The 26,694-nt window shown below is 37.8% G+C and overlaps 1 protein-coding gene across 3 annotated transcripts in view; it reads left to right on the forward strand.

Moving 5' to 3' along the window:
- FAM53A (family with sequence similarity 53 member A) overlaps positions 1-26,694 on the forward strand; it is a 105,450-nt gene that overhangs the window by 10,903 nt on the left and 67,853 nt on the right. For all 3 annotated transcript variants that reach the window (XM_074273564.1, XM_074273565.1, XM_074273563.1), the window contains exon 2: positions 17,190-17,443. In XM_074273564.1, the coding sequence (XP_074129665.1) occupies positions 17,327-17,443 (117 nt within the window). In that variant the 5' untranslated portion in view covers positions 17,190-17,326. The remainder of the gene's footprint in view (positions 1-17,189; positions 17,444-26,694) is intronic.

Below are 26,694 nucleotides of genomic sequence, written 5' to 3' on the forward strand. Positions count from 1 at the left end.
GAAGAGATAATTTATATACTGTATTGTTTCAGTCCTGTTCAGCAAAATACTAAGTGCTTATTCTCTATGGAATTTTGTTATGCCTGATAGTAGTCACTGTCAAGTGTGAAGAGGCCAAACATGAGGCCAGCTAATCTTGACAAACAGCTACATGGAAATTGTTGTTGGGAAAACAAAAGTGCTGGGGAAGAAACAGAGTTGAGAGAAAGCCCCTGCCTTTGTGGAGTTTACTTGTTTGCTAGTAATACATCATTGCCTGTATTTAAACTATATAAGCAATACATATATATGTATATATATATATTCATTATTTTTATTTAGCTTGTATAATATTATTTAGTCTACAGCTTGAGTAAGTTGCCCAGTTTTAAAGTAGTAAGACACGACTTTTCTACTTCAATTACTGTACATTGTGGGTACTTTACCTAGGTATTTACTCATTTCCTTTAGCAGCTGCCTAATAATTTCGTTTCATGGAAAGTTTGGGGGATGGGTAGAAAGATGAGGAAGGGAAGAGGGGAGAGGAATCTGAGTCAATTTTTGCTTTTCTTCTTTGATAAATAAGTTTCCTTTCTCTTTGGATAAATGATATAACAGACTTATTGGGAAGTCTATTATATCATGGAAGGGAAAGTCAGGTTCCTGCTTTAGGGCCCACACAGATTGTGGTGATGGCTTAGGGAGCCTGCAGAACGGTCATGCTAGGCGGGAGTACCAGAGGCTTGGGAGCAGATGCTTAATTGTGTAGTTAGATGCTTTCTTCATTCTTCAGAGGTACACCAATCATTTGGAGAAGATAGTATGCTTGTATAGATAGAGGGAGAGATGTTAAAGGTAGCTCACCAAATATTATATAAGTCTTTGTTGGATGGAGAGTGTGCAGAGTCATTGGAATGTAGATTTTTCATGTGGCAAGGCCCTTTCCTAGCCTACTTCTACATTGAGGCCCCAAAAGCTCACATGATTTGCTAAGAATCCTACAGGTAAAAGTGCTAAAGGTGGGGTAGCAAACTTGAAGCTCCTGTTCCTGATCTGGTGTTCTTCCAGATGCCTTGGAGAGAAGGAGGACTTAGTGATAGAATAATTAGCTCTCCATTTTGGTAGAGGAGGTTTAAAAACATTTCTAGAGCCAATTCTTATATTTAAACTTATGCCTCCCTGTTTTGAAGTACAATGTGCCATGGGACAGAGACATCTTAGGAATGTCTGAAGTTATGAAATGGGCTAGTTGCGTTGAACAAAACTTTTTTTAGGGGAGTAAAATAGAAACTTTAGATAAGATATCATCTCTGACCTTAGGGAACATACCCATTCTCTCTGCTAGGATTTTTCTAAGTAAGACAATTTTCTAATCAATTTTAAATTTAAATTCTTACATTTCTCTGTTTATAAAAGCTTGATTTATACACAACCCTTCAGTTAATTGCATAAAATGAATCAAATCTGTAACTCAGATGAATTGACTTAAATTCCTGATAAATCTATCTTTTTAAAACCTTTTCTCCTCCTCCCAAATGCTCATCTTCAGCTAGTACTTGACGACTCCACTTTGCCATTTGTCCATTTTGCTATATCCTTTTCTTGGATTGACTTACCGGTTTTCTCATCCTGACAGTCTTTCTGTGCCCCACTCCTCATCTTTATCCCATCTTTCATTGCTATACAATTTTATACTTTTACCTATGTGTACCCATGATTTCCTGCCTCTCCCTGTAGGAAATGATTTCTCTTATCTCATTTTGTAGAGACTTTATATTTTTATTCTAATTTGTAGGAGACAACTTGCCTTGAAGTCAGGAGGAACTTGGGTTCAAAGTGGAAAGGAGAGTGTAGCTAAGATCATAAATTCTCTGTTGAAAATATCTTTAGTTTTTGTGACTCTAGGTAAGTCACTTAATCTCTGAATGCCTCAGGCAACTTATTAAAAATTATACAACATTTTCTAATCTATATTGATAGGGGTTTCCTTTCCAAAAATTGAAATCAGGGGTTCTGATTGCCATTTCTTTGTCTTTCCTCATACCATCACCATTAATTTTTATTGTGTTGGACAGCAAAACAATTGTTTGGTCATGTATACATATATTGTATTTAATTTATACTTTAACATAATGAACATGTATTGGTCAACCTGCTATCTGAGGGGAGTGAAGGAGGGGAAAAATTAGAACAAAAGGTTTGCTAATTGTCAATGTTGTAAAATTACCCATGCATGTATCTTGTAAATAAAAACTATTAAAAAATTTTTTATTGTGTATACATCAGCTATTTTTACACACACACACACACACACATATGCATACATATATGCATTACACACATCAGCTATATATACACATATATAGCATAGACCAGCCTGGAAGCAGCCCAGATGATGATTTGAATTCAAGTTCTGACTTGACTCATATTGGCAGTGTGATTATTAATGTAATGAAAAGGGGGTGCTGGTTATATAGTAAGGAGGGGAGGGAATATTAATGCATATAGATTTAGTATGCTGCTCCCAACTGTTACTCATAAGATAGTAGATTGGGGTGGGTATTGAGGGAATCTTTTGAGAAGGACTTAGAGGAGGGGGCGGAAATCAATGCGATCCAGAGCTATTCAAGTGCTGGTCTTCTAACCCCTTTCTGCCCCTAATTATATGCTCCTTTTTCTACCTTTCTTTTCCCCCCTCTTTTTCTTTCCCTTTAATGTTATCTTCACCTATTAGAATGTAAGCTTCTTAAAAGGAGGCACTGTTTATTTTAGTTATATTTGTATACTGTATCTTGGCATTGTACCTAGAATATTGCACATTCTAAATCGGTTTTTATCTATGTCCTTAAAGTTAGATATTGCATATTATTTATCTTTATTTGCTCCAGTATCTAATAGAGTATATTGCATATAATAGTTACTTTCCTAAATTTCTACAGTGAGCTCTTATGGGAAGAGAAGTTTTTATTTCTTATCTATTCTCTTGCAGATTTTATTTAATTGAATAATTCAAATTTAAGTGAATTTTAAAATGGAGATGAATTATTCCTGAAGTATTTGCTTTCATGATGTGTTCCATGGCCACAACTCAAAGAAAGGAAGAAGGGAAAAGCATCTGAGTGGTTCAATTTATAGAAAGCTGAACTTAAATCAGGAAAACCTGGGTTCAGATTCTGATTTAGATTTGTGGTACAATCTTGAGCAAAGAGACTACTCTCAGCCTCAGTTTATGCATCAGTAAGATGAGAATAATAGTACCTGCTCCCAAGAATGTTTTGAGGATCCAATGAGATCATATAGCTCTTACTAAAAATCTAAAAGAGCTCTAGAAATTAATTCTTTGTTATCAGATTTATAGAGAGTAATTAAAAAACTAAGGACCAAATCAGTATAAGAGGAGATCAATGAAGCTAAACACTTAAAAACCTTCATTTTGGTTATTTCTGATACCAGTTTCTTGGCTTTCTAATGAGCAGAAGCTGTTTATGTTCAGATGGATAAAAATTAATGGGTCTGGGGTAGCTAGGTGGTGAAGTAAGTAGATAAAGCACCAGCCTTGAAGGCTGGACCTGAGTTCACCACTTAATACTTCCTAGCTGTGTGACCCTAGGTAAGTCACTTAACTCCATAATTTCCTCAACCCCCCCCAAAATGGGTCTATATTAAATATTAAAATAATATATTTAATATAAAATATTAAATTAAATAGAAACATTGCAGAATGAAAGAACCATGCAGCATCTGACTATTGTATTTTATAGAAGTTTTAATAGTGGAGTTGATATGGAAGGCCTTGAAATAAAGTTTTCAGTTTCTCTGATGCCGTCCTTATTATTGAATCTGTGTGGCAATTTACACTGCAGACTGCCTTTCCTTCTGCTTACCTTCACCTTTAGCTTTCATGACAGCCCTCTCAAGGGGCTGTTTGGCCTGGTTATTTGCTCTCCTCCCACTTATAATACAAAGCTGCTCTGCCAGAGTTTCTCCCCTGGGATGGTTGGTTGATTTTTTAAAATTTTTTTTTAATATATTCATCCTGGACAACCATTTCCATTCCTATGCCATTGAAGTTATCACTTCCAAGTAGAAATTCCAAAAATACCTATCTGAGTGTATCTATACCCATATTTATATCCTCTCTCTGATTTCTGTTATTGAGATCCTCATGTTCCTTGACTTACAGTCTTAAAACTTGGTCACTGTTGTCCTTAGCCTCCATGTTTCAAGTTGGCAAGCCATGGTTCTAGCGTAGCATCACGGATTTAAAGAGGATTCGCAGAGACCAGCCAGACCTGCCCCTCACTCTTCTGATGGGGAAGTTATATGTGCAGGGCTGTGAAGCCGGGAAGCAGCAACATCTGGAGCTGGAGCTTGGACCCTGATTCTAGGCCTGCTGCTCTTTTCCCTGCACTGCCTTCTTGTGCCCTCTCTTCTCCATTCCCATGGTTGCTACTCTTGAGTTAGATCCATATATGGGAAGAGGAAGACCTTAAGCATTAAGTACTTAAGAGGTGCTATATTATCTCATTTGATTCTCACAACTACCACTTCTGGGAGGTGTAGATGCTATTATTATTCCCATTTTTACAGGTGAGAAAACTGAGGTAAACTAAGGTTGAGTAACTGGCCCAGGTTCACCCAGGAAAGTGTCTAAGGCCATATTTGAACTTTCTGCCTGCATTACTCTCCCCTTGGCTGCTGAAGTACCTTTCTAATTGGTCTCTTTCTCTAACTCCAATTCATCTTGAACATTGCCGCCTTTCAGTCTCACAATTTTGATCAAACCACTCCTTACTGTTTAAAAAACAAAACTTTGTTATTGCCTCTTGCATATACTTGCAAAATAATTTAGCGTTCTTTCTGTTTGTGAATATGTGTTCTCCTTCCCATGTGCCTTTGCTTAGGATATTTCTTGTACCTGAAGTTCTCTTCCCTCATTTACTCAGTTATGCTACCTTCTTCAAGGACTCACTCAATACCATCCCCTTCATGAAACTGGATTTTTCTCTACAGATTTATCTAGCACTTCATGCCTCTACTACATACATTATTATTCTGCTTTGTGTTAGTATTTCTAATATTAGTATTTCTAACTAATGCTTTGTATTAGTTATTTCTATACACAGCTTAGGCTTCAGAGGAATATGCTCCTCATCTTGAACAGGAGACATTTAGATGTCTGAATTTAATTATGGCTTGGCTCTGTTGCTTTGTGATAGAGTATGCATTTATATCTTGTATTTTGAGTAGATCAGTCAGTAACTTGACCAACAGATTAATTGAGTTCCTAATGTCTACTCAGTTGTTGTGCCAGATGTATTCTCCAAAGGGCCTGTGATCGCCTTGCTTTCAAGGAAATAACTTGGTTTTTATATAACTTTAATTTAGAAACAAGTTTTATTTTCTTTAAGGCTGATATTAATTTTACTTGTAAATTTCTTAACTTTTGGAACAAATTATAGATGTTAAGTTTTCACTTGGAAGCAAGTTAGAGTTACAACAGTTTGAAATTGTGTGGACAGAAAAATGGATGATTAGGAAAAGAAGAGGCAAGAGTGTAGGATCATTAAAATGGAATCTCTCTTCCTCCCTAAGCTTTGCTGTTTGGTATTGGTGACATCCCCATCCTCCCAGCTACTAAGACTTCCAAAGTCATAGTCATCCTTAACTCTTTGCTTACCTTTTATTAAACCTCTGTTCAGCTACTGTCTTTTAATTTTTAAATGAGTAGAAATTTGTTTTCTCTCTCTCTCTAGCCCTTTAACCTCATTGGGAAAAAAAAAAAGTGACAGAAATGAATAGTCAAGTAAAACAAATTAGCCTTCTGACTGAAGTCTCATTTGTACCCTGAGTGTATCATCTCTCTATAATGGAGAGCATGCTTCACTTCATCATAGGTCCTCTAGAATCATGGAAGAGCATTTCATACATCAGAGGGTTGGGGTTTTATGTGTGTGTGTGCTCTGTCAAATTTGTAGTCTTTTTTAAAATTAAATTTATTAAATTAATTTTTATTAAACCTTTTTGTTTTTCAAAACATATGCATGGATAATTCTTTGACATTAACCCTTGCAAAACCTTGTGTTCCAATTTTTCCCTCCTTTCTCCCATCCCCTCCCCTAGATGGCAAGAAAAATCAAATCAAACTGGGAAAAAAATGAGAAAAAAAATAAAATGCAAGCGAACAACAAAAGGAGTGAAAATGCTATGTTGTGATCCACATTCAGTTCCCACAGTCCTCTCTCTCTATGTATAGATGGCTCTCTTCATCACAAGACCATTGGAACTAGCCTCAATCATTTCATTGTTGGAAAGAGTTACATCCATAAGAATTGATCATCCTTGGTCATCAATTGATCTTGTTTTTGTTAAGTTTTTATAGATTTCACAATTGTATGCCTTTGCAATGTTATCATATAAATTGTTCTTTTGCTCATTCTGCTCATCTTTTTCATTGTGAATTTATAAAAATCATCCAAATTGTTTTTGGAACATTGATGTTATAGTATAAATTATTCTGGTTCTGCTCACATCAATCTGCATCAATTTGATAAGTCTTCCCATAGCTCTTTGAAAAAATGTATTTTCTTTCCCTCATTTCTTTTTTTTTTTTAAGTATATTCATTTTATTTTAAAATTAAGTTTTCAGTTCTGAATTCTCTCCCAGCCTTCTATCCATTGAAAAGACAATAAAAACAAAATCCATTGTAATTATATATAAATCATGCAAAATAAATTCCTGCATTAGCCATGTTTCCTGCTTTTAGAGAGAGAGAGAGAGAGAGAGAGAGAGAATGAAAATTTACTTTGGTTTACACTGAGTCTATCAGTTTTTGTTTTTTTCTCTAGGATTCTAGATTTTATCTTGATTCCTTTGGAATTGTAATTGGTCATTGTTATTAAGTCTTTAAAGGTCATTATCTTCATGATATTGGGGTTATTGTATGAATTGTTCTCCTGGTTCTGCTTGGTTCACTTTTTACCATACATGAAAGATTTGTTTATACAAATCTTTCCAGGTTTTCATGAAACTATTCTCCATCATTTCTTACAGTACAGTAGTATTATATTACACTCAAGTATTACAGCCTGTTTAGCCATTCCTCAATTAATGGGCATCCCTTCAGTTTTGAATTTTTGTTTGTCACAAAGATCCTGACTCCAACCTACCTGTACAAACTTACTGGTTCTCTTATAGTGAGCAAAGAGTTAGTTAGCCTCAAAGCCAGGATGAACTACAGGTTCAAGTCTCACCCCTGACACCTCTAGCAAGGTAGTCAGCCTCTCATGACATGGGTAATTTAATACTGTAGTTGCTTTTACATCCTAAGATTCAGAGAAGGGTAGCTGCTTGCATTGGTAGACAAGTTTCTGCATCCATCTAGGAGTTCTGTTTGCCTGTGAAATCACAGATCTAGTTTCCCACCCTTACCATTACTCTTTTCTAGCCCAACTTTAACAGAAAGTCAATCTCTACACTGTACAATCCATCTCCCTTTCTCCCTTTAACCATGCTGTCTATCATTGCAAATACTGATGTTTTCCTCACATGTAAAAAATCTTTAGGGTCAAAGCTCAATACAGATAGGTGTCTTTTCTTCCATGAGTTTTCCCTGTAGAAGCTAATATTCCTTGATATTCTGAATTGTTCATGGTATCTCTATGCTCCAGTTACCTTTGCTGTATGCATATTTTAATCATTTCCACTCTTTATGACTTGGAGAATTTCTTGTCTTTGAATCCTCAGCTTGTTTGTCAGGTACTTATTAAATGTTGAATTGAATTACTCGCAAAAATAATGTGTTTCACTTATCTAGAATTTTTAAATGAAGAAACTAAAGTCCAGAGAAGGGACATGCCTGACCAAGAACATTCAGAATATTTGTAGAAGGCTCTTACTCAGTACCAGGCTTTCCTGGTTCAACACTATGGCCTCCTTTTTTCTGTTCCTCCACTTATTGGCCCTTGCAGGATGATGTGGAAAACAACTTGGAAACTTCATAGGAAAAATCCAAATTCTTAAATCCCTCTTTTAAAAAAGAAGTATACTAGGTCTTTTTTTGCATGTGTGAAGAGCCTAATATAAAATGAAAAAGTCAGCAATGGGAACAAACTGGTTTGGAGGAACCAGAATAGGGAAAGTGAATTTCATTTGCCTCTAAAGAAATCAATTTCTTGTATATTCCAACATTGCTTTTCTCATTCAGAACATGCATATAAGTATATACATATACACATGCACATGTGTTGTATGTGTGTGTATAATGTTTTTTCCCCCGCTGTATGTCCTCCTTGTTGTTTCTTAGCAGTCCTTTTCCTTATTGTTCTTGAGCCCTTTTGAAGTGAAATGACCATATAACCTCAGTGGCCAGCATTCAGAGTGAAGCTTTTTCATTTTTTGATTAGAGATGCATTTAAAATTTTTTTTTCTTATTTTTTAATTTGTTGAGAATATTTAGTGCTTAAGTGTCTACTAATGTTATTCTTTGACATTCTATATTTTTCTATGTTTGTCAAATGGAGCTCATTATCTCTATGAAAACTAACTTCTTCTGCCTTGTTTGTTTCTTTGTGTGGCACCATCATTCACTTGGGGCTTCATTGTTTTGTTTTTTGTGGCAGTTTATCTTTGACCTCTTCCCCCCCCCCCCACTTTTCATTTCTCATCTGTCAGATCATAGATTTTCTTTGTAGCAGCTTTCCCATCTTTTCCTTCATTTCCATTGTCACCATCACAATGTAAGCTTAGATGAGGGAGTCTCTAAATTTTTTGATCATGCATCCTATCATTGAAAAAAGTTTTGAGCACATTATATTTATTTATTTATAAATGATACATATGTACCACTCCATTATCTACATCTACATCATAAAACTTATACAAAATAGTTATTTTAAAGAATGAGATAAAAATATTTGATCCTAGAGGCAGTAGGAACTCACTGGACTGAGACTTATCATTTTGAAAAAATCAATTTATTGCATGAAGAGTAGACTGGAGAGGGAGAGATTTAAGGTAAAAGGTACTGCAGTAGTCAAGGTGATTGATAGGTGATAGATAGGGGACTGGAATTAGGGTCCTAGTTCCATAAGTAAAAAGGAATGCAATAGCAGCAAGTGATATTGTGTTGGTAGAAGAGACAAGATTTGGCAACTGGATACATTGGTGAAGGAGGAGTGAGGAATTGAAGATATCTTGGGGTTTTCAACCTATGTTACTGGGAGGATAGTAGTTCCTCCTGCAATAAATGGAAAATTCAAATCAGGAGTGATTTTGGGGGAAAAGAGAATGTATTGAAACTACTAGTGAAGTTTATCTTCAATGAAATTGTCCCACTGAATAAAAGGGGGCAAGGTAGGATTGCAGGGGCCCCTCTTGTGAGAGGCACTTGCTACTGTAGCCACAAGTTGACTTTAGGGTTAGGAAATGATTGTGATATGCTAGGGGGAGAGATTTTCTGTCTTGATATCTTGCGCCTGGTTCAGAAGCAAGGAGCTTTAGGATTTATATAGGAGTAATAGAATGTAATGAATGGTGGAAGATAAGGAGAGGTGGGAGTTGTATGGAAGAAGAGCCAGGCGCCCCAGACCACCTCACTTTGGAGATCATGGGATTAGATTATTGTAATAACCTCCAATTAAATTGGAAGGGGCCATCGAGATAATCTCATTTGGCCTCCCTCCCCATTTATAGATGAGGAAATGGGCACCCAATGAGGGGCAGTAGCTTGTCCATAGCCACCTTGAGTAGGACGAGAACCCACGCTCTCCAGCTCTGGCCCCTTCTTTGTTTCTGTCCTTTCACATGGGCCTCTGCTCTCTTCTTTTGTAAGCCTGAAAGTGCTGCTCTGCATGGCCCAGAGGTCAGGTCAGGTCAGGTCAGGTCAAACCTCAACTCAGTCCCTACTGACTTTTCTCATGGCACTCACTTCTGGGTACACAGCAGGCGGCCCTTTTCTGCCTCTAATGCTCATGTGCTCGCTTTGCCTTTGCTTATGGGCCTGTACCTTGCCCTTCCCTCTTCAGGCCTCATGACTGTCCCTGATGACCCACTCACCTTCCCTGTCAGCCCAGGTCATGATCACTGGCTCCCATTCTGCACAGGAGTCGTGTTCTTTGTTACATCTCTAGTGGTACTTAGGCAGTATTTTTGAGCTGTTATCCTGTTTTTGGATTGAAAACTCTATGAAGGTAGGTGAATTAAGGATTGTAGAGCTTTTCAGCTTCTGTGTTTATGAGTTGTTTTGTTTCTAGGTTTTATATCAAGGTAACTGTTTTGGTATGAGAAAGAGATAACCCTAAGATTTTGTTTATTTCTTTGTTTTATGTGTGGTAAGACTTATATGTCATTGTCTTCAAATAGTTACATAGAAGCAACTTGAACCTTTTGAATTAGAATATAGACGGGTCAGCTTGGTTTCTTAATGGCAAGAGCATTCCTGGAGACGGGAAGACCTGAGTTCAAATGTGGCCTGAGATATTTAAGTGGCCTTGTGAGTCTGGGCAAGCCAGTGAGCACTGTTTGCCTCAGTTCTTCATCTGTAAAATGAACTGCAGAGGGAAACTGCAAACCACCTCAATATCTTTGTGGAGAAAACTTTTAAAATGGGGTCACAGAATTGGGCACAACCAAGATGACTCAGCAGCAGCCACCACCTTCCTTATTCTGGAAATAGTGAGTAGACTCGGCCATTATAATAAACTGGGATTCTGCTCAGTATGCTCACTGTGGGACAGACAGCCTTAAATATGCATGCAATGGGAGATAAAAGTTTTTTTCTTTCTCTTCATCCCCCCCCCCCAAAAAAAAAAAAAAAAAGCCTTACTTTTTTACAGATTATGTTTCCATCCGGTTTTTAGGGCCTGTACTGGAGAATAAACTAGTATCAAAAAGAGGTCTTAATCTTGATGAACTTATTAGCAAGTGGTATTGATTGTGGCAGTTTTTTTTTTTTTTTCTTTGAATACTTAGTGTAATACTTAGCTGTCTTGTTCTTATATTGTGGAGGGGGCATGAATTTACATCTCGCTTTAGGGGGCTTGGTGGAAGTTCTTATTTATTGTTGAATGAAGTGACTGAAGTGAGTGTTAGGAAAGAACAAAGTCCCTGAAGGTACTAGTCCAGACGGAAGTGGCCTGGACTTCTGAGCCTCCAGCTGAATCTCCATTTCCAATAGTGGCAAATTCCAGAAAGTCACATTCCTCGAGCAGACTTTTTGTGCCTTGGAAGAATGAATATCATTTGTCATCTGTTACCAATTAGTGTTGCAAGGTAACATGGAAATGTTGAGATTTGTTGTGCCACTCTTGCACGCTTGTGTGATGCTGCCACTCACAAGTTTGTACTTTATCCAAAGGAAGAGCTCTTGTCCTTGTAGATTTTCAGGTACCTGAAATCCTTTGAAAGCTCTTACTTGTTTCACATTATGCTCTCTACCTAGAGAATTAAAAAGCAGAAGAGCTTTGTATTTTCCCCACAATTTCCATGTCTGAATAGCCTGTCACTAAGTCTGAGAAATTAGAAGAAATTTTTTTGAAATAGCCTAGAAAAACTTGTGATGTTCTTGTTGCGTTGGGTTTTACTGTATCCATATCATTGTATTTGCTAGTAGTTATCATTTTTATCTAATAATATATTTTTTTCTCCCTGAGGCTGGGGTTAAGTGACTTGCCCAGAGTCACACAGCTAGGAAGTGTTAAGTGTCTGAGATTAGATTTGAACTCGGGTCCTGATTTCAGGGCTGGTGCTCTATCCACTGTGCCACCTAGCTGCCCCCCTAATAATAATTTAATGTCTGGATTGATCAATATTTAAGCATGATACAGTAGATGGGATTGTTCTTAGAATCAAGCCCTGAATTCAAATGCAGCCTCAGACACTTAATCACTGTGTGGTCCCGGGCAAGTCAGTTAATGTATGCCTCAGTTTCATCATCTGAAAAAAGAACTACAGAAAGAAATGATAAACCATCCATTATCTTTACTAAGAAGACCCCAAAAAGGGTCACATAAAGTTGGATACAACTGAAAGGACTGAAAAACAGTAATGGATAGTTATTTTTATCATGTAGTGATGATTTAATTTCTGAAGTTGATAAACATTTATTGGTCTTAAGCAGTGAGATGGTACAGTGGGAGTACCTTGAGCCAGGATTTCACATCTGGCCTCATTTACTTAGTAGATTGATCTTGGTAAGTGCGTGGTACATTATTGGTGCTTAATAAATACCAATTCTCTTCTTTTCTTTCCCTTTTCCTTCATGTATGTAATTTATCCCCTGTTTCTTTATGTTATCACAATTGGAATAAGATAGTAAGAAACACTATATGATATATGTATGTTTCCGCTAGAGAAGGAACAGACTTTTATGGATCATAGTATCACGGGCTTGATCTTATAGGTCATCGCATCTATCTCCATCCTCATTTTACAGAAAAGGAAACTAAGACCCAGAGAAGAAATGACTTAACCATAATTATAAACATAATAAGTGGCAGCTTGAATCCAGTTTCTTAACCTGTAGTACATGAGCATTTTTGAATGAATAAATCACCTGGATTTATAAATGATTAGATTTGTTAACTTCCTGTCATTAAACAGTCTATTCTTTGTGGATGATTTTGTTTGTTCCATGCCTGGAGTGAGAAAAATTTCCAGGGCCCAAATCAGGATTATCCTAGGAAAGGCTTTACCTAAGTATAACAAATATATTATTTATATATAACAGTGAAGTGTTCATCACTTCCTTTTTTTCCCCATCTCATTGCTTTGGAAACTGAATGTAAGTCAGATGGTTTTCCTGGGCTCATGGACATCCCTAGCAAGAGTGGGAACTAGGATATGAACCAGTGTTGAATACTTATTCAGACTCTGCCTTGTTGCCAGGTCAAACACCTACTTATTGATTTGCCTACTTTATGTAGGGCAGTAGCTTGTGGGATGGAATGAGCAAAGGACTTTTTTCAAAGCACTGTTTTCCTTGACTTGGGTAGATTTTGAGTGCCAGCAATATATTTTGAGTGTCTGTGAGAACTTGCATGTGTCTTGGGGTCCTTTTTGAATTAGAAAGGAAAAAAAAAAAGGAGTTATGTTAGTATCTTTAGTTATGTTGATAAGTGTTATTTTTAGTTTGTTAATTGACGCTTTATATAGTCATTCAATAAATCAATTTTGTTAGTCTTTTAAAAAAAATCTATTTTCCTTTTTTTTTTTTTCTTTTCCCTGAGGCAATTAGGGTTAAATGACTTGCCCAGGGTCACACAGCTAGAAAGTGTTAAGTGTCTGAGTTCAAATTTGAACTCAGGTCCTCCTGACTTCAGGGCTGGTGTTCTATCTACTATGCCACCTAGATGCCTCTCCCCCCCCCCCCCTTTTTAACTTAAAATATTCATTCTCTGTGACAGGGAACAACTAAGTTGGATGTGAAAAATTCTAATAGCAATATAAAATACAAACTTAATTTTTTTTACATTAATGTTTTTAAATCACAGTGGGGTAGTGGCTGTTATATAATATGTTATATAGAATAGTTGGTTTTTGCGAATGAATTAAAAGTTACAAGTGATGACTTGATTGAATTAGGATTTGTTGGTTGCTTCTTTGGCCCTAAATACCCTCTGTGCAGGGTGTGTTACCATTTCAGGTGGTTTCCTGTCAGTAGTTAAAAGTTCTTTCATAGAAAAACTTTAATTAATAACTGCTTTAGAAAGGTGCTGTAATGAAACTGAGAGTGACATGACTTTGAAACAGGATCATATTCTTGGAAAGCATGGGGGAAAGGGGAGCATGGGGGCAAGATGGGAGAAACAACCTTTCTTTTTAAAAATCAGTTTTTAAATCTTGATTTGTTCTGTATTTGTAGTTTCATCCCTCCTTTGCCAGTAGGCAAGAAGTTGATAAATAAAGTGTCATAGCTCTTATTCTTGGAAGTAGCTGTTCAAGTCTTTACATAATTTCTCAAATACCGCAGGACTGCCAGGGACCAGGCCTGAAAAGTTAAACATAGGCAAAAACTCTTCAGGTCAAAAGTCTGGGAGTCCTGGCCTGAGCCTACCCTAATAGAAAAGACTTTCAGAGAACATGGAAGTAGTATAACGTTGAGGAAAAATGGAAACGCAAGACAAGAGATACTGGGATCTTAGTGCTAGATCTGAGGTTCTAGAACTTCTTTTTTACAGATTAATGCTATCATCTGTTTCTGGAATAAATCTTTTCACATGAATACTTTTGGTCACAGTTTTAGGGTGGTTGAATTTTTGGGTACAATAGTTGGGAGTCAAGAGGCATTTTTAGAATGGAGTATACGCACAGATAGTTTCTAGATTGCTTCTAAGAAGGGAGGTGTTTCCCCCCTCCTCATGACTTTAAGCTTGTCTTCTAGTTTTTCCACTGGTTTAATTAAAAATAAAAATGAATATTGGGGTTTTTTGGGTTTTTTTTTGATGGGCTGAATCTGAGGGTGATCTAGTTAGGAATAGAAAAACAAGCATTTTGTTTGTTTTACTAATTTTTCTTCAATAATTTGGGTCTTGATACATCATTTAACCTGTAACAAATTATGATTTCTGTCCTATCTTTTTTTTTTTTTTTTTTTTTTTTTAGATCCAATACTTGGTCAGAATGCTTAGGGCTTTCTGAGGGATAGAATCCAGAGTGTCTTTACAGCCTATCCTCATGGGAAATCCTGGGAATCCCTCTCCTTTTTTCCCCCCTATCCCTTTAAAGTATTTTATACTGGAGTTATTTACAGATCTGTCTTCCGTTGTTACAAAATAGCAACAAAACTCCAATAAAACTACAGTTTCTGGTGATGGCTGCAACATTCTGTACCTCTATATTAGTGGGGAAGTCTATTTGTTTCATTATCTGTTTCTTCCTCTGCTTTCTTTTGATTGCAAGACAAATCAGAATTGAAGAATTGCTGCTTAGCATCACTGCCTCCAAGCATGTACTTGGTGAGGAACAGCAGAAAAAAGTTTTTTGTTTTTTAGTCCAGTCTTTTTGTGTTCATTTGTTTTCTTCCCTGTAGCTCTCAAGTGTTGCAAAAGGAAGTATAGAATCGGCTACCTTTTGTAATTTATTTATTTATTTTTAAAATCATCTCTCATTTTGTTAGAATCTATGATTAACGTTAAGGTGGGAGTTCCAGTATGAAAACCTCCTTCATCAGAGCAAATAGCTTGTCCAGGATTTGTTCTTAGAATTTGTTTGAGGCCCACTGAAATTATGTGGCTTCTCCATTCCCATGTAACAAGTCTGTATTTGTAGGGAAGAAGTATATTCAGGTCTTTTGGATTGATTCCAAGACAGAATCATGGATAAAGATCTAGTGCTTCTGATTGAATTGATACTGTTTTAAAAAATTTGCTTGCATTTATATAGCGATACAAAAAAAACCTTGTTTACCCTGGCAGTCTTTTCTTAGTCTCTTCCTTCCTTCCTTCCTTCCTTCCTTCCTTCCTTCCTTCCTTCCTTCCTTCCTTCCTTCCTTCCTTCCTTCCTTCCTTCCTCCCTTCCTTCCTTCCTTCCTTCCTTCCTTCCTCCCTTCCTTCCTTCCTCCCTTCCTTCCTCCCTTCCTTCCTCCCTTCCTTCCTCCCTTCCTTCCTCCCTTCCTCCCTCCCTCCCTCCCTCCCTTCCTTCCCTCCCTTCCTTCCTCCCTCCCTTCCTCCCTCCCTCCCTCCCTCCCTCCCTCCCTTCCTTCCTTCCCTTCCTTCCCTCCCTTCCTTCCCTCCCTTCCTTCCCTCCCTTCCTTCCCTCCTTTCCTTCCCTCCCTTCCTTCCCTCCCTCCCTTCCCTCTCTTCCTTCCCTCCCTCCCTCCCTCCCTCCCTTCCTTCCCTCCCTTCCTTCCCTCCCTTCCTTCCCTCCCTTCCTTCCCTCCCTTCCTTCCCTCCTTTCCTTCCCTCCCTTCCTTCCCTCCCTCCCTTCCCTCTCTTCCTTCCCTCCCTCCCTTCCCTCCTTCCCTTCCCTCCCTTCCTTCCCTCCCTCCCTTCCCTCCCTCCCTTCCCTCCCTCCCTTCCCTCCCTCCCTTCCCTCCCTCCCTTCCCTCCCTCCCTTCCCTCCCTTCCTTCCCTTCCTCCCTTCCCTCCCTTCCTTCCCTCCCTCCCTTCCCTCCCTCCCTTCTCTCCCTTCCTTCCCTTCCTCCCTTCCCTCCCTTCCTTCCCTTCCTCCCTTCCCTCCCTCCCTTCCCTCCCTTCCTCCCTTCCTCCCTTCCTCCCTTCCTCCCCTCCCTTCCTCCCCTCCCTTCCTTCCCTCCCTTCCTTCCCTCCCTCCCTTCCCTCCCTCCCTTCCTCCCTTCCTCCCTTCCTCCCTTCCTCCCTTCCTCCCTTCCTCCCTCCCTCCCTCCCTCTGAGGGCATTATAGATTTAGTTTAAATACTCTGGCTGGAAATATAATAATATATAATATATATTTACTTATATATAATATATAATAAAGTTATTAAACTAGAATTTGTTTTGGTTTCTCCAGCTGTTCAGCATTTTCCTAACACTATTTCTTAACAATTCTTCATTAAGAAAAACTAAGGTGTAGCACTATTAAAGAGAATTGGAAACTGGAAGCATGTTCACCTATGTGCTAATATATTGACTTCTAGTAGAAAGGAGTTCTACAACCTTCACTAGAAGAAGAACCTCTTTTGAAATCCTGCAAAAGCTGCTACCTCTTTGTATACATAGGAAGATTAAAGTGCTACTTTACCTCCTAACACCATGAATAAAGATGGATTTGAAAAAATGTGCAAAATTAAAGGAAAGAAAGGAGCTTATGAAATATCTTTGCCCTTGGATTTTTAGAAGATAATTGCTGATTTGGTTATTTTTAAGAGTAGCTTTTCTTGGAAAGAAGAGGAATCAATATATTTTTAGGGATCATATCTATCACTTATTTAGAATTTGATAATCTTAAAATAGTAAAGGCATAAATCTTAACCTGTAAGGATTGAGACTATGTAATTTAGTGGATTGAGTGATTAATTTTGGTCATTTTGCCATTTCTTATGTTAAATTGTCAATTTAAGCTTTTTCAACTGGTCTTAATTTCTCCATCGAAAAAATTATAGGATACTGTCCCACATCATAGGATGTTTTAAGTTAAACAAGTAAAAAGATGATGATTTAAAAGTTTTTATCAGTATGATGCTATGTATATAATAGCTAAATGGCATAAGATGATGACATATGTAGTTATATGTGATAATTTCTCTTTACAGAAAAGTAGGCATGAACCTCTGAGAGTATCTTCAAAGTAAACTCCTCATCTGTAAAATGGAAGTGTAAGTCTTGAGATTGACTAGCATAGATCCAGCGATGGCCCAAGATTTGTGAAGTGGGACACGGAGGAGCACTGATGCTTGTCAGCGTGAGCAGTGGAAAAGGGACCCCTACCATGGTAACATTAATAACAGAAAAGCTACAGAACCAGAGCTTGGATGATCTCACCTGTAAAACATACAATATTAATTTGGTAAGTATCTATTATATAATTTCTATCTCTGTCATCTTTGGCAATTATTTATCTAAATTCTCATGCTTTCCCCTATTTGATTATCTTCAATTTATGCTATATGTTTCTTGTTTTTATATAGCCCATTAGGCTGTGAGTTTTTTGAGAGCAGAGTTTGTCTTTGTCTTTTCTTTGTCTCCCTAGAACTTAAATCAGTGCCTAGTATGTACTTAATGAATACTTATTGATTGATTGACTGATTGACATTTGAGACAGTAGCATCCAGATTGAAATTATTGTGGTGATAATATATAACATCCCATATCTTTTTGGTAGATTTTGGTTTTATCTGAACTCTTTTTTTTTTTTTTTTTTTTAATTTTAGCTTTTTATTTACAAGATAATATGCATGGGTAATTTTACAGCATTGACAATTGCCAAGCCATTTGTTCCAATTTTCCCCTTCTTCCCCCCACCCACCTTCCCCAAATGGCAGGTTGACCAATACATGTTACATGTGTTAAAGTATAAATTAAATACAATATATGTCCAAACAGTTATTTTGCTATGCAAAAATAATCGGAGTTTGAAATAGTGTACAATTAGCCTGTGAAGGAAATAAAAAATGCAGGCAGACAAAAATAAGGGGTATTGGGAATTCTATGTAGTGGTTCATAGTCATCTCCCAGAGTTCTTTCACTGGGTGAAGCTGGTTCAGTTCATTACTGCTCTATTGGAACTGATTTGGTTCATCTCATTGTTGAAGAGGGCCACGTCCATCAGAATTGATCATCATATAGTATTGTTGTAGCATATAATGATCTCCTGGTGTCCTGCTCATTTCACTCAGCATCAGTTCATTTAAGTCTCTCCAGGCCTTTCTGAAATCATCCTGTTGGTCATTTCTTACAGAACAATAATATTCCATAATATTCATATACCACAATTTATTCAGCCATTCTCCAATTGATGGGCATCCACTCAGTTTCCAGTTTCTGGCCACTACAAAGAGGGCTGCCGCAAAGGGTCAAAGGGTATGCACACTTTTATAACTTTTTGAGCATAGTTCCAAATCATTCTTCAGAATGGCTGGATGTATTCACAATTCCACCAACATGTATCAGTGTCCCTATTTTCCCACATCCCCTCCAACATTTTATCTGAACTCTTTATCTCATTTTATCTGTTGCTTGTTATTTATTCATCTAAGAAATTGTCTCCCTTTATTAAGTTTGGGCACTGTATACTTCCCCCTAGACACTGCAGACTGTGTAGCAAAGCTCTTCCCAGTATATTGTGTGCTTCATTCCCCTCTGTCATATGCAAGTTTTCAATCACTTTCCTCATTATACTTCTAAATTGCCTACTTAAGATACATATCAGAAGCCCTAGATATTAGGGGAAGAAAACTGATATATCATCCTTCTCCTGCAGAATATGAATAGACCTTTGACTTGTCATTAATAATAAGATTCTACCCAGTCAGTGAGAGGAGGAGCATTCCTTAAGTAGCTGTTCTGTGCCAATAGCTGTGAGACACAGGTGGGAGGACAAGGCTTGGGTCCCTGCTCTGCAGGAGCTTACCTCAGAGAAGACAGCACATCAAAGCAAGTCTAGTGGGGATGGGGAGATGGCTTTGTGTAGTAGATTTGTGTGGTGGTTTTTACCAGTTGTCCAAAGTAGAAAAAAACTGTCATATTGCGAGGGAACAGCTTATGCACTGAGGAGGGCGTATATTCTCTGAGTAGAGGCTATAGTAGGTCTCTTGTTGGAGACTCACTTTAATTTCTGAGGTCCCTTCTTGTTCTAGATCAAAGGCCTTCTGCCTGGTGACCTCTGATGCTTCTCTAGAATGGTGTCTTCTGACCCAGAAGAAGACGCTGACTCTCGGCCCTAAAGTAGTAGTTAATATTGCACACTTCTCATCTAGACTGCTCAACTCTTGTCTCGAGAGAGCTCTGCATTCTTCTCTGAGTACAAGGCTGTGTAGTCACTCAGTGGAATGAACTCTGGATTTGGTGTCAGGAAGCCTAGCTTTAAGATCTGCTACTGAAATTTGTTAGTAATGTCTGAGTAAGTCAGACCCAAGTCAGCTTTTTCTCATTGATAGGAGGAGGACAACAGAACTGCTCTGTAAACTTGAGGCAGTACAGCACGTTATTAAGAAGAATGAAGGAACTGACAGAGCTTAGTAAGTAGAAGGACTGCTTGCCTGGGAATTCAGACCCTTGTTCTAGTTCTGCTTTTCCTATTAATTAGCTATGTATTTGACCTTAGGAAAATAGCTTAATGTCTCAGTAGAGTTTCCTTCTTTGTAAAACAGAAGAGTTGAATTAGATTGTTTGAAAGCTCAGGTCTAAAAAGAAATGATTTTGCAATGCCTTGAGTTTTATACAAAAAATATTCTGATATTCAAAATGATCCATATAAATATATTAAGTCTCACAATTTAAAGTTGAAACATTTTATGCTATAATGTGTTTTATAATTCCTGTGAGATAGGTAGAGGTGAGGAGTAGTTGGGCCATTTTTAATAACTTAAAACATAGAAATATTGAGAATTATCAAGCATTGTGGATCATCATGAGGCTCAGAATAAAACCTAGGTCTTGTGATATGCCCCATTCAATACTGTTTCCTAAAATACAAGTTGTAACTGTAAAATAATATTACAGACTTTCTGGGTGGCTTGTAAACTGGCTCTGAAAAGCTATTCCAAGCAAAGAGCTCCAAAAATATGTTGGAGCAGTGGCAGTCTCCCAAGGGGTGGGCCGCGGGCAGCACATTGAAGGTCACTGTTCATTGGCATAGAGAAGTTCTAGTATACTTGAAAAAAATCCATTCTTATTACTTTGTCATTCCACATATGTGGCCCCTTGCCTTTTATGACCAAACACAGTTATACTATTGTTTGGATCCGTGCTTACCATGATTCAGAAATAATTTGGAGCTATGCTTGATATGTAGAGTTGAAGAGGAGGAAAAGGAGGATCTGTGTCTCTGGATGCTCTTTCAAAAAGCCAAACAGTGCTTGGAGCCAGAAGACCTTTGTGTAAGCTATGAAATGAGAGATTACAGCAGTTTAAGTACACTGTTAGAGTTAGCAGAATTTTTTTTTGTTAAGCCAGGCTTGTTGGGACTTCTCTCTTGAGTCTCATGTGCCATTTAAAGGCATGAGGGGAAAAAAAATGAAAAAAGCATAACTGACCTTCTTTCTGCCCTTACATTAACTTCATCCTGTATATATACTTTACTGACAAAGTTGTACAATAAAGACTGGACCTGCCATTAGCCCTTTTTAAAATTGGGGAATGGTTGCTATGTGGTTTTGGACTCCTTTTTGGGGGTATTTAAAGAGTGTGAATACTTTGTTTAGCTTAAAGACACCGAAGTGGCCACCTGGTGACTGGCTTTGCTGACCCTATTATTGTTCCTCACAAATGAGCTTGCTGCAGAATCTTGAACTGACACCACAAGATCTGGATCTGCCTTGATGGACATGTCCACTGACCTTAATCAGACAAACATCAGTGTTTGTCTCAGAATTATTCTTGCCTCTCTCTCATTTGTTGTAATTGAGTTTGTTCATGAAGGTTCTCCATTTAGACCAGGTTGACATGTCCTGACAGTCTGATAGTGTCCGTTGTAATCATTACTGATGAACAACACTTGGTATGATAAACATTGGACTAGGTTGTTTTTTTGTTTTTTTTTAATAGAGGTATTACAAGTTAGATCACTTCAAACTTAATGTGACAGATATTGAGCAGGAAGAGAATCTGCTCTCATGCTGCTAAAATCGGTTTAACATAACCTGTGCCAGCTGTGTGCAGGGCCTAGGACTAGAGAGACATAAATAGTGCTGCCTTTGAGGACCTTGTGTTCTACATGGGTGTGGGGGAAGAGATGGATACCCCACCTGCCCAAGTCACGCTAAGAGAGCCATCCCAAGCAGCCCCACAGAGGTCTTGAGGGGAGTGCATGCCAGGGAAGGAAAGCACAGAAATGGAAGGTGAGATGCTAGGAACTGAGTCTGAGGGAAAAGTCCAGAGTAGGGGTGGATCAGAGGTTTCTGCAATAGTCTGAGCAAGAGTTGCTGAGGGCCTGAGCTAGGGTGGCTGATTCAGAATGGGGTTTATTTAGGCAGATGTGATGTGGAAGTAGAGATGGTAAAATTAAGGGAAGAGTACAGATCAAGAATGGTTCTGAAATTGTGAACCTGGGTGACTTGGAGTGGGGTATTATGCCTACAGCAGAAAAAGGAAAGCTTTGAAGAGTGATGGGTTTGTGGGGAAAGAGAATGAGGACTGTTTTGGACATTTTGAGTTCAAGAAACTATAGAATCTGTGCTTTGAAATGTTACATAGGCTTTTAGTGGTGAGAGGCTGAAGCTTGGGAAAGAGGAGGGCTGAAGAAATGATAATTGGACTCATTAGTGGTGATGAGGTCACCACAAGAAAGTGTCAGGTTAGGAGATAGCCCGGATCAGAAGCTTAGGTTGGGGATGTTCACAGATGTGTAAGAGATGAGGAATTGGATGTTTTTAGGAAGAACTTTATTTCATTTCACAGATAATATAAAAGTATGATAGTGTACAAAAGTATAATAGACTCAAAGGAGCCTGTAACTAAATTTAGGAAACACCAGGAGTAGCCCATAAATAGTCAAATCAAATGTCCTCTATTGCATGCATCTTCCATTTCTGGAGGATCCCAATGTCTTCCAGATAGAATTGGTGTGGTTTGGGCTCCTTTGAAAGGTGACTGGTCTGACCTTCACAGGTTTTCCCCAGATCTATAACTCTGGACAATAGCTGGGTCTAATTCAAGATTTCACCAGGAAAGTAACATATGTGGGACTCAAACCAGGCTTTTTTGCTTTTCACAGAGAATTCTTTCTACTCCACAACATGGCCTGGCTATTCATAGGGAGTGGTTGACTTCTGTGCAGTTTTGAGAGGCAAAATGAAGATTCTTAGGTGGAAAGAACAGGAAAAATATCTTTGTAAGGAGTAGTTTGTATGTAAAACATTGGGGTTCAGAGCATGTGTGTACTACAGGAAAGCTCAGGCTCCATGGGATGTTTCATGTAGCTGAAATCACTGTGATAGTTTGAGACTTTGGCTTTAGAGACTTGGTTGGATTGGCTTAACTCTGTGTTTATTTCTCCATTGAGACTGTTCCCTCTGGATTTAGCTTTTTAATTTTTTTTAGAAAATGAATTTTTATTGCTTATCTTTTCTTCTTTCGTTGCCCATGTTTCCCATTGTCTTAGCTCTGTGGATCTCTTTAGCTTACTGACTATGGTATCTTCATACTATTTCTGGGGTCACATAGAAACTCCTCTGTTTGGCCTTTATAGTTTTTGATGCTGGGCCCAGCCTAACTTTTCAGATTTACTGTGTGTTTGTTCTTTCTTGCTCTTTGTCCAGCCTAAGGCTCCTTCACCTTGTCTGTATAGTGGGCATTTTGGGTCATGTGGGGAAACAGGCATTGCCTGACAAATGTTAAGTGCATCATAGAAAATAGACAAATCATATGGAAACAGTTTGCATTAAAATAATTGTTAAAACATTAAAAAGATAAATTCATTGACTAAGGTAAAAAACTCTCTTCTAATTTAATTGACGTTCTTGGTATTCATCATACCTTTGTAGGCTGGACCCTATGGTTGGGATGCCTTTTCTCCCCTTCTCCCCACTGTCCTTCCTCTCCTTACAGACTCAGATCAGGTCCAACCTCCTACATGAGGCTTTTTCCATCATCCCTCCATCCTCCCAACCTGTCACTCTCCCCAAAATACATTTAATTTATTTAATAGGTAGGCACTTAAATGTGTATCCCTAAATATTCCATTGCTTCTCCTAAGAGAACATGAACTACTTGAGAATAGGAATCATTTGCTTTTTATCTTTGGGTCCTCAGCAGCACAGTGCTTAGGACATGGGCACTCAATAGATGCTTGTAAATGGATATATTTAGGGGTCTCTAGATGGCACAGTGGATAGAACAGTGGCCCTGAAGGCAGGAGGTCCTGAATTCAAATCCATTCTCAGACACTTAACACTTTCTCCCCTAGGCAATCCACTTAATCCCAATTGCCTCATCCTCCAAAAGAAAATAAATTGATATATCTAAAACTAAAGCTTAAATTTTTGATTGGTCCCTTTTGGCTCATTCTTTTCTACTTCACAGTAAAAGCCACAAATAGAAAGAGTCATTGAATTGGCCCAGCCCCTAGGGATATAAACGTGTTTGTATAACTTAATTTTGACTAGTGCAGGGCAGTTTCCTCGGGACTTGTTAAGACTTGAACTCTTATCATGTCACAAAGATGTCAAGAAAATAAACTTTTTTAGTTCCAGTTCAATAATAATGGAATATAATTTTTTCCTGATTCAGAATTAACTTATCTCATACTTTCTGAATCACTTAACTTCAGTTCTGCATGAAGAATTAAAAAATCGGAATGAGCTATATGTATGTGTTTTATCTCATTTAATGAAAGTTGCATAATTTGTCAAGAGTACTCAGGATTGAGTCCCAATTTGAGTCTCAGTTTTGATGCTTCTTCTCAGTTATATGAACTCAGGCAAGTAATTTCATTTAAGGCCTAATTTCCTGGTCTGTGAGAATGGAGGTAGTGCTTCAGGAAATCTCAGAATTTAAGAGTTGGAGAAGGCCATCTTGTCCATCCTACCCCCATAGGAAAGAAAGCCTCACAGTGACCCCTCTCAAAAATAAGTGGTTGCAGAGCTGAGGAGAAGGATCCCACTATCCCTAGCAGCAGCTCTCATTGTCAGGAAGTTTCTCCTCACATCAAGGTTGAATTGAGTTTTGGCAAACTCAGACTTTTTTTGGCTAACTTGCCCTTTTTCTTCAACAGATCCTCTTTTGACAAAGTCCTTGATCATTTAGGTTATCTTCCTTTGTATGCTGTCCAGTTTATCAGCATTCTTAAATTGTGATGCCAGAAGTAAATACAGTACTCCTGATGATGTCTGTAATCAAGCTGCAGTGAAGTCTTTACCTCCCTATTTCTGGAAGCTGGACCTAAGAGTTCTCTTAATTTTTTTGACTGCCCAATCACTGCTTGACTCATCTTGATATTGCTATCTACTCAGACTTCCAGATCTTTTTCAGAACTCTTATCTAATCAGGCCTCCAGATTTGATTTGTTTATACCCAAATGCAAGACTTTACATTTATTTCTCTTGAGTTTCAGTGGTACTAGGCACTTTCAGAGTTGTTTCGAGAAAGCACTTTGTAGATCTTGAGGTTTCAAAAAAGTATGATTTGCTATTATTGTTGTAGAATACAGAGCTATGTGAATGCCATGATGAATGATGATGTAATGATTGCTTTTGGGAAAGCCAGTATAAAGGTGTTTGTAACAGGCTTTTTGCCAAGAAGCCCCTGTGGGTTTTGTCCAGACTCTAAGGGATTGGTAATTTCATGGAGGTGTGGGAGGTATCCTCTTGGTACAAATCTGAACCATTCATTCTGTCTTCTGTGCTGTTAGTCATGTTAGAATGGTGCAAGATCATGGGAGTGTCTATGTACTATAACAATATTCTCAAATATTCCTACTTCATTTATAAAGAGATTTGTTTTCTTTTTGAGACAAGATTTCTAAGAGCTCCTCCTCCTCTTTTCCTGTTTCTCCCCCTTTTTTGAGATTCATATTTACATGTGAATTTTAGAGAACTGATATAGGCAGACATATTTTATACCAACATAATTTGACGTATTTGGAATTATAGTTTATATTATGCCTTTGATTCAGTGTGTACTTTTGTATTTAAATTACAGAAATGATGTGCTCTGAGATGCTAGAGATGCTTGTACTGAGAGCAAGTGTTGTGGGCCAATTGATTTTAAAAGTTTGATAGTTAGAATAAATCAAGATCCAAAAACTTCTGTGAGTTAGAAACAAACTGGTTTTTTTTCCCCCAAGGTGTTAAATAGAAATCCAAAATAATGGGAGTTAGAAATATTAGGCTAGTTTCTTAGCCATAGAATTATTGCCTTCAAATGACATAAGGATTATTCTTGGCCATTTTCTTTGGCTATGCTTTTCCATGTCTGGTTTGTGGTTTCAAAGGTTGATGATCAAAGAAGTGATTGGTAAATGTTTAATATTTATTGTACATTGGAGAGTGTTGAAGATTTGCCCAAGACCATAAAAATTAATGGTAGCTACAGCACATTTAGAAATATTTAAGATCATGGGGTGTTTCTATATTATTAATCTGTTTGGTTAGACATCAATTTCAGTGAAAATATGCCTCATTTGTGAAATTATGGAAGGGGCTGTGCTTGAAGTTGTATATTGAAGCTTTGTTTGAAGCTTTTGTTGTTTTTTGTGGCAGGTGGCTTAGGCAGGAGAAAAAGGTTTGCTGTGGGGTCAGGTTGCCTAGAGGCAAATCCTGACTGTGACACTAGCTGTGATGACAGGCCAATAGAACCAAAGTCAGTTTTTGCATTAGCCCCCTCCCATAGTGCTTGTGAGGAGGAATAGCTGGTAGCTTTCATGCAGAATTGAGGGCCTTGTTTTTACAGATCACCAGCATGGGGATATTTAGGGCCATAGAAGTTGTCTTAGGTGTCCCTACACATGTATCTTGGTCTTTCCCACCTTTTGGGTGCTTGCTAAGCCTAAGGCAGGTAGGGGTTAATTAACCTAGAATAAGAGGAAAATAATTTTTCCCTTGTTGGTTTCAAATCCTAATATAGTATGTTGGGAGCTTTTGGTATTTAGTGAAGTGAGAATCTTAAATGCATTAATCTTATTCAAAATTAAATTCAGGCTCTCTCTCCTCCATTTTTAGGAAACCCCAAAACTTTAGAAAAGTGATTTTGAATAAAAATGGCAAGCTGACAAAGAGCAATTTGTTGAGATGTATCATAGGAGTAGTTGCTATTTTCACTTTGCCAAGGAGAAAATGGAGGATTGAGAAAGTGAAATGACTTGCTTATGAGCCCCAGTGTCCAAGCAGGAATCTTGGAAAAGATTTTATTATGAATAGCCCAATATGTTTTATCTAATATAGCCAAGTTTAAATAGCCAGATTTCTGTTTTTACCACAGACTGTTTTTATTTTTCTCCATTCTTAATAATAAGAGACAAGAATTATAGTGAAATATTTTCCTTTAAAAGTACATATACAAAGTATCTTGTCCATATGCCAACTCTATTAATGTTAAGGTACATAAACCAATGACTGGGCAGAATTATGAAGCTTAATCTTAATGAAACCTTTACTAAATTAA

The sequence above is a fragment of the Sminthopsis crassicaudata genome, chromosome 6, assembly GCF_048593235.1.
Source record: "Sminthopsis crassicaudata isolate SCR6 chromosome 6, ASM4859323v1, whole genome shotgun sequence".
NCBI lineage: Eukaryota > Metazoa > Chordata > Mammalia > Dasyuromorphia > Dasyuridae > Sminthopsis > Sminthopsis crassicaudata.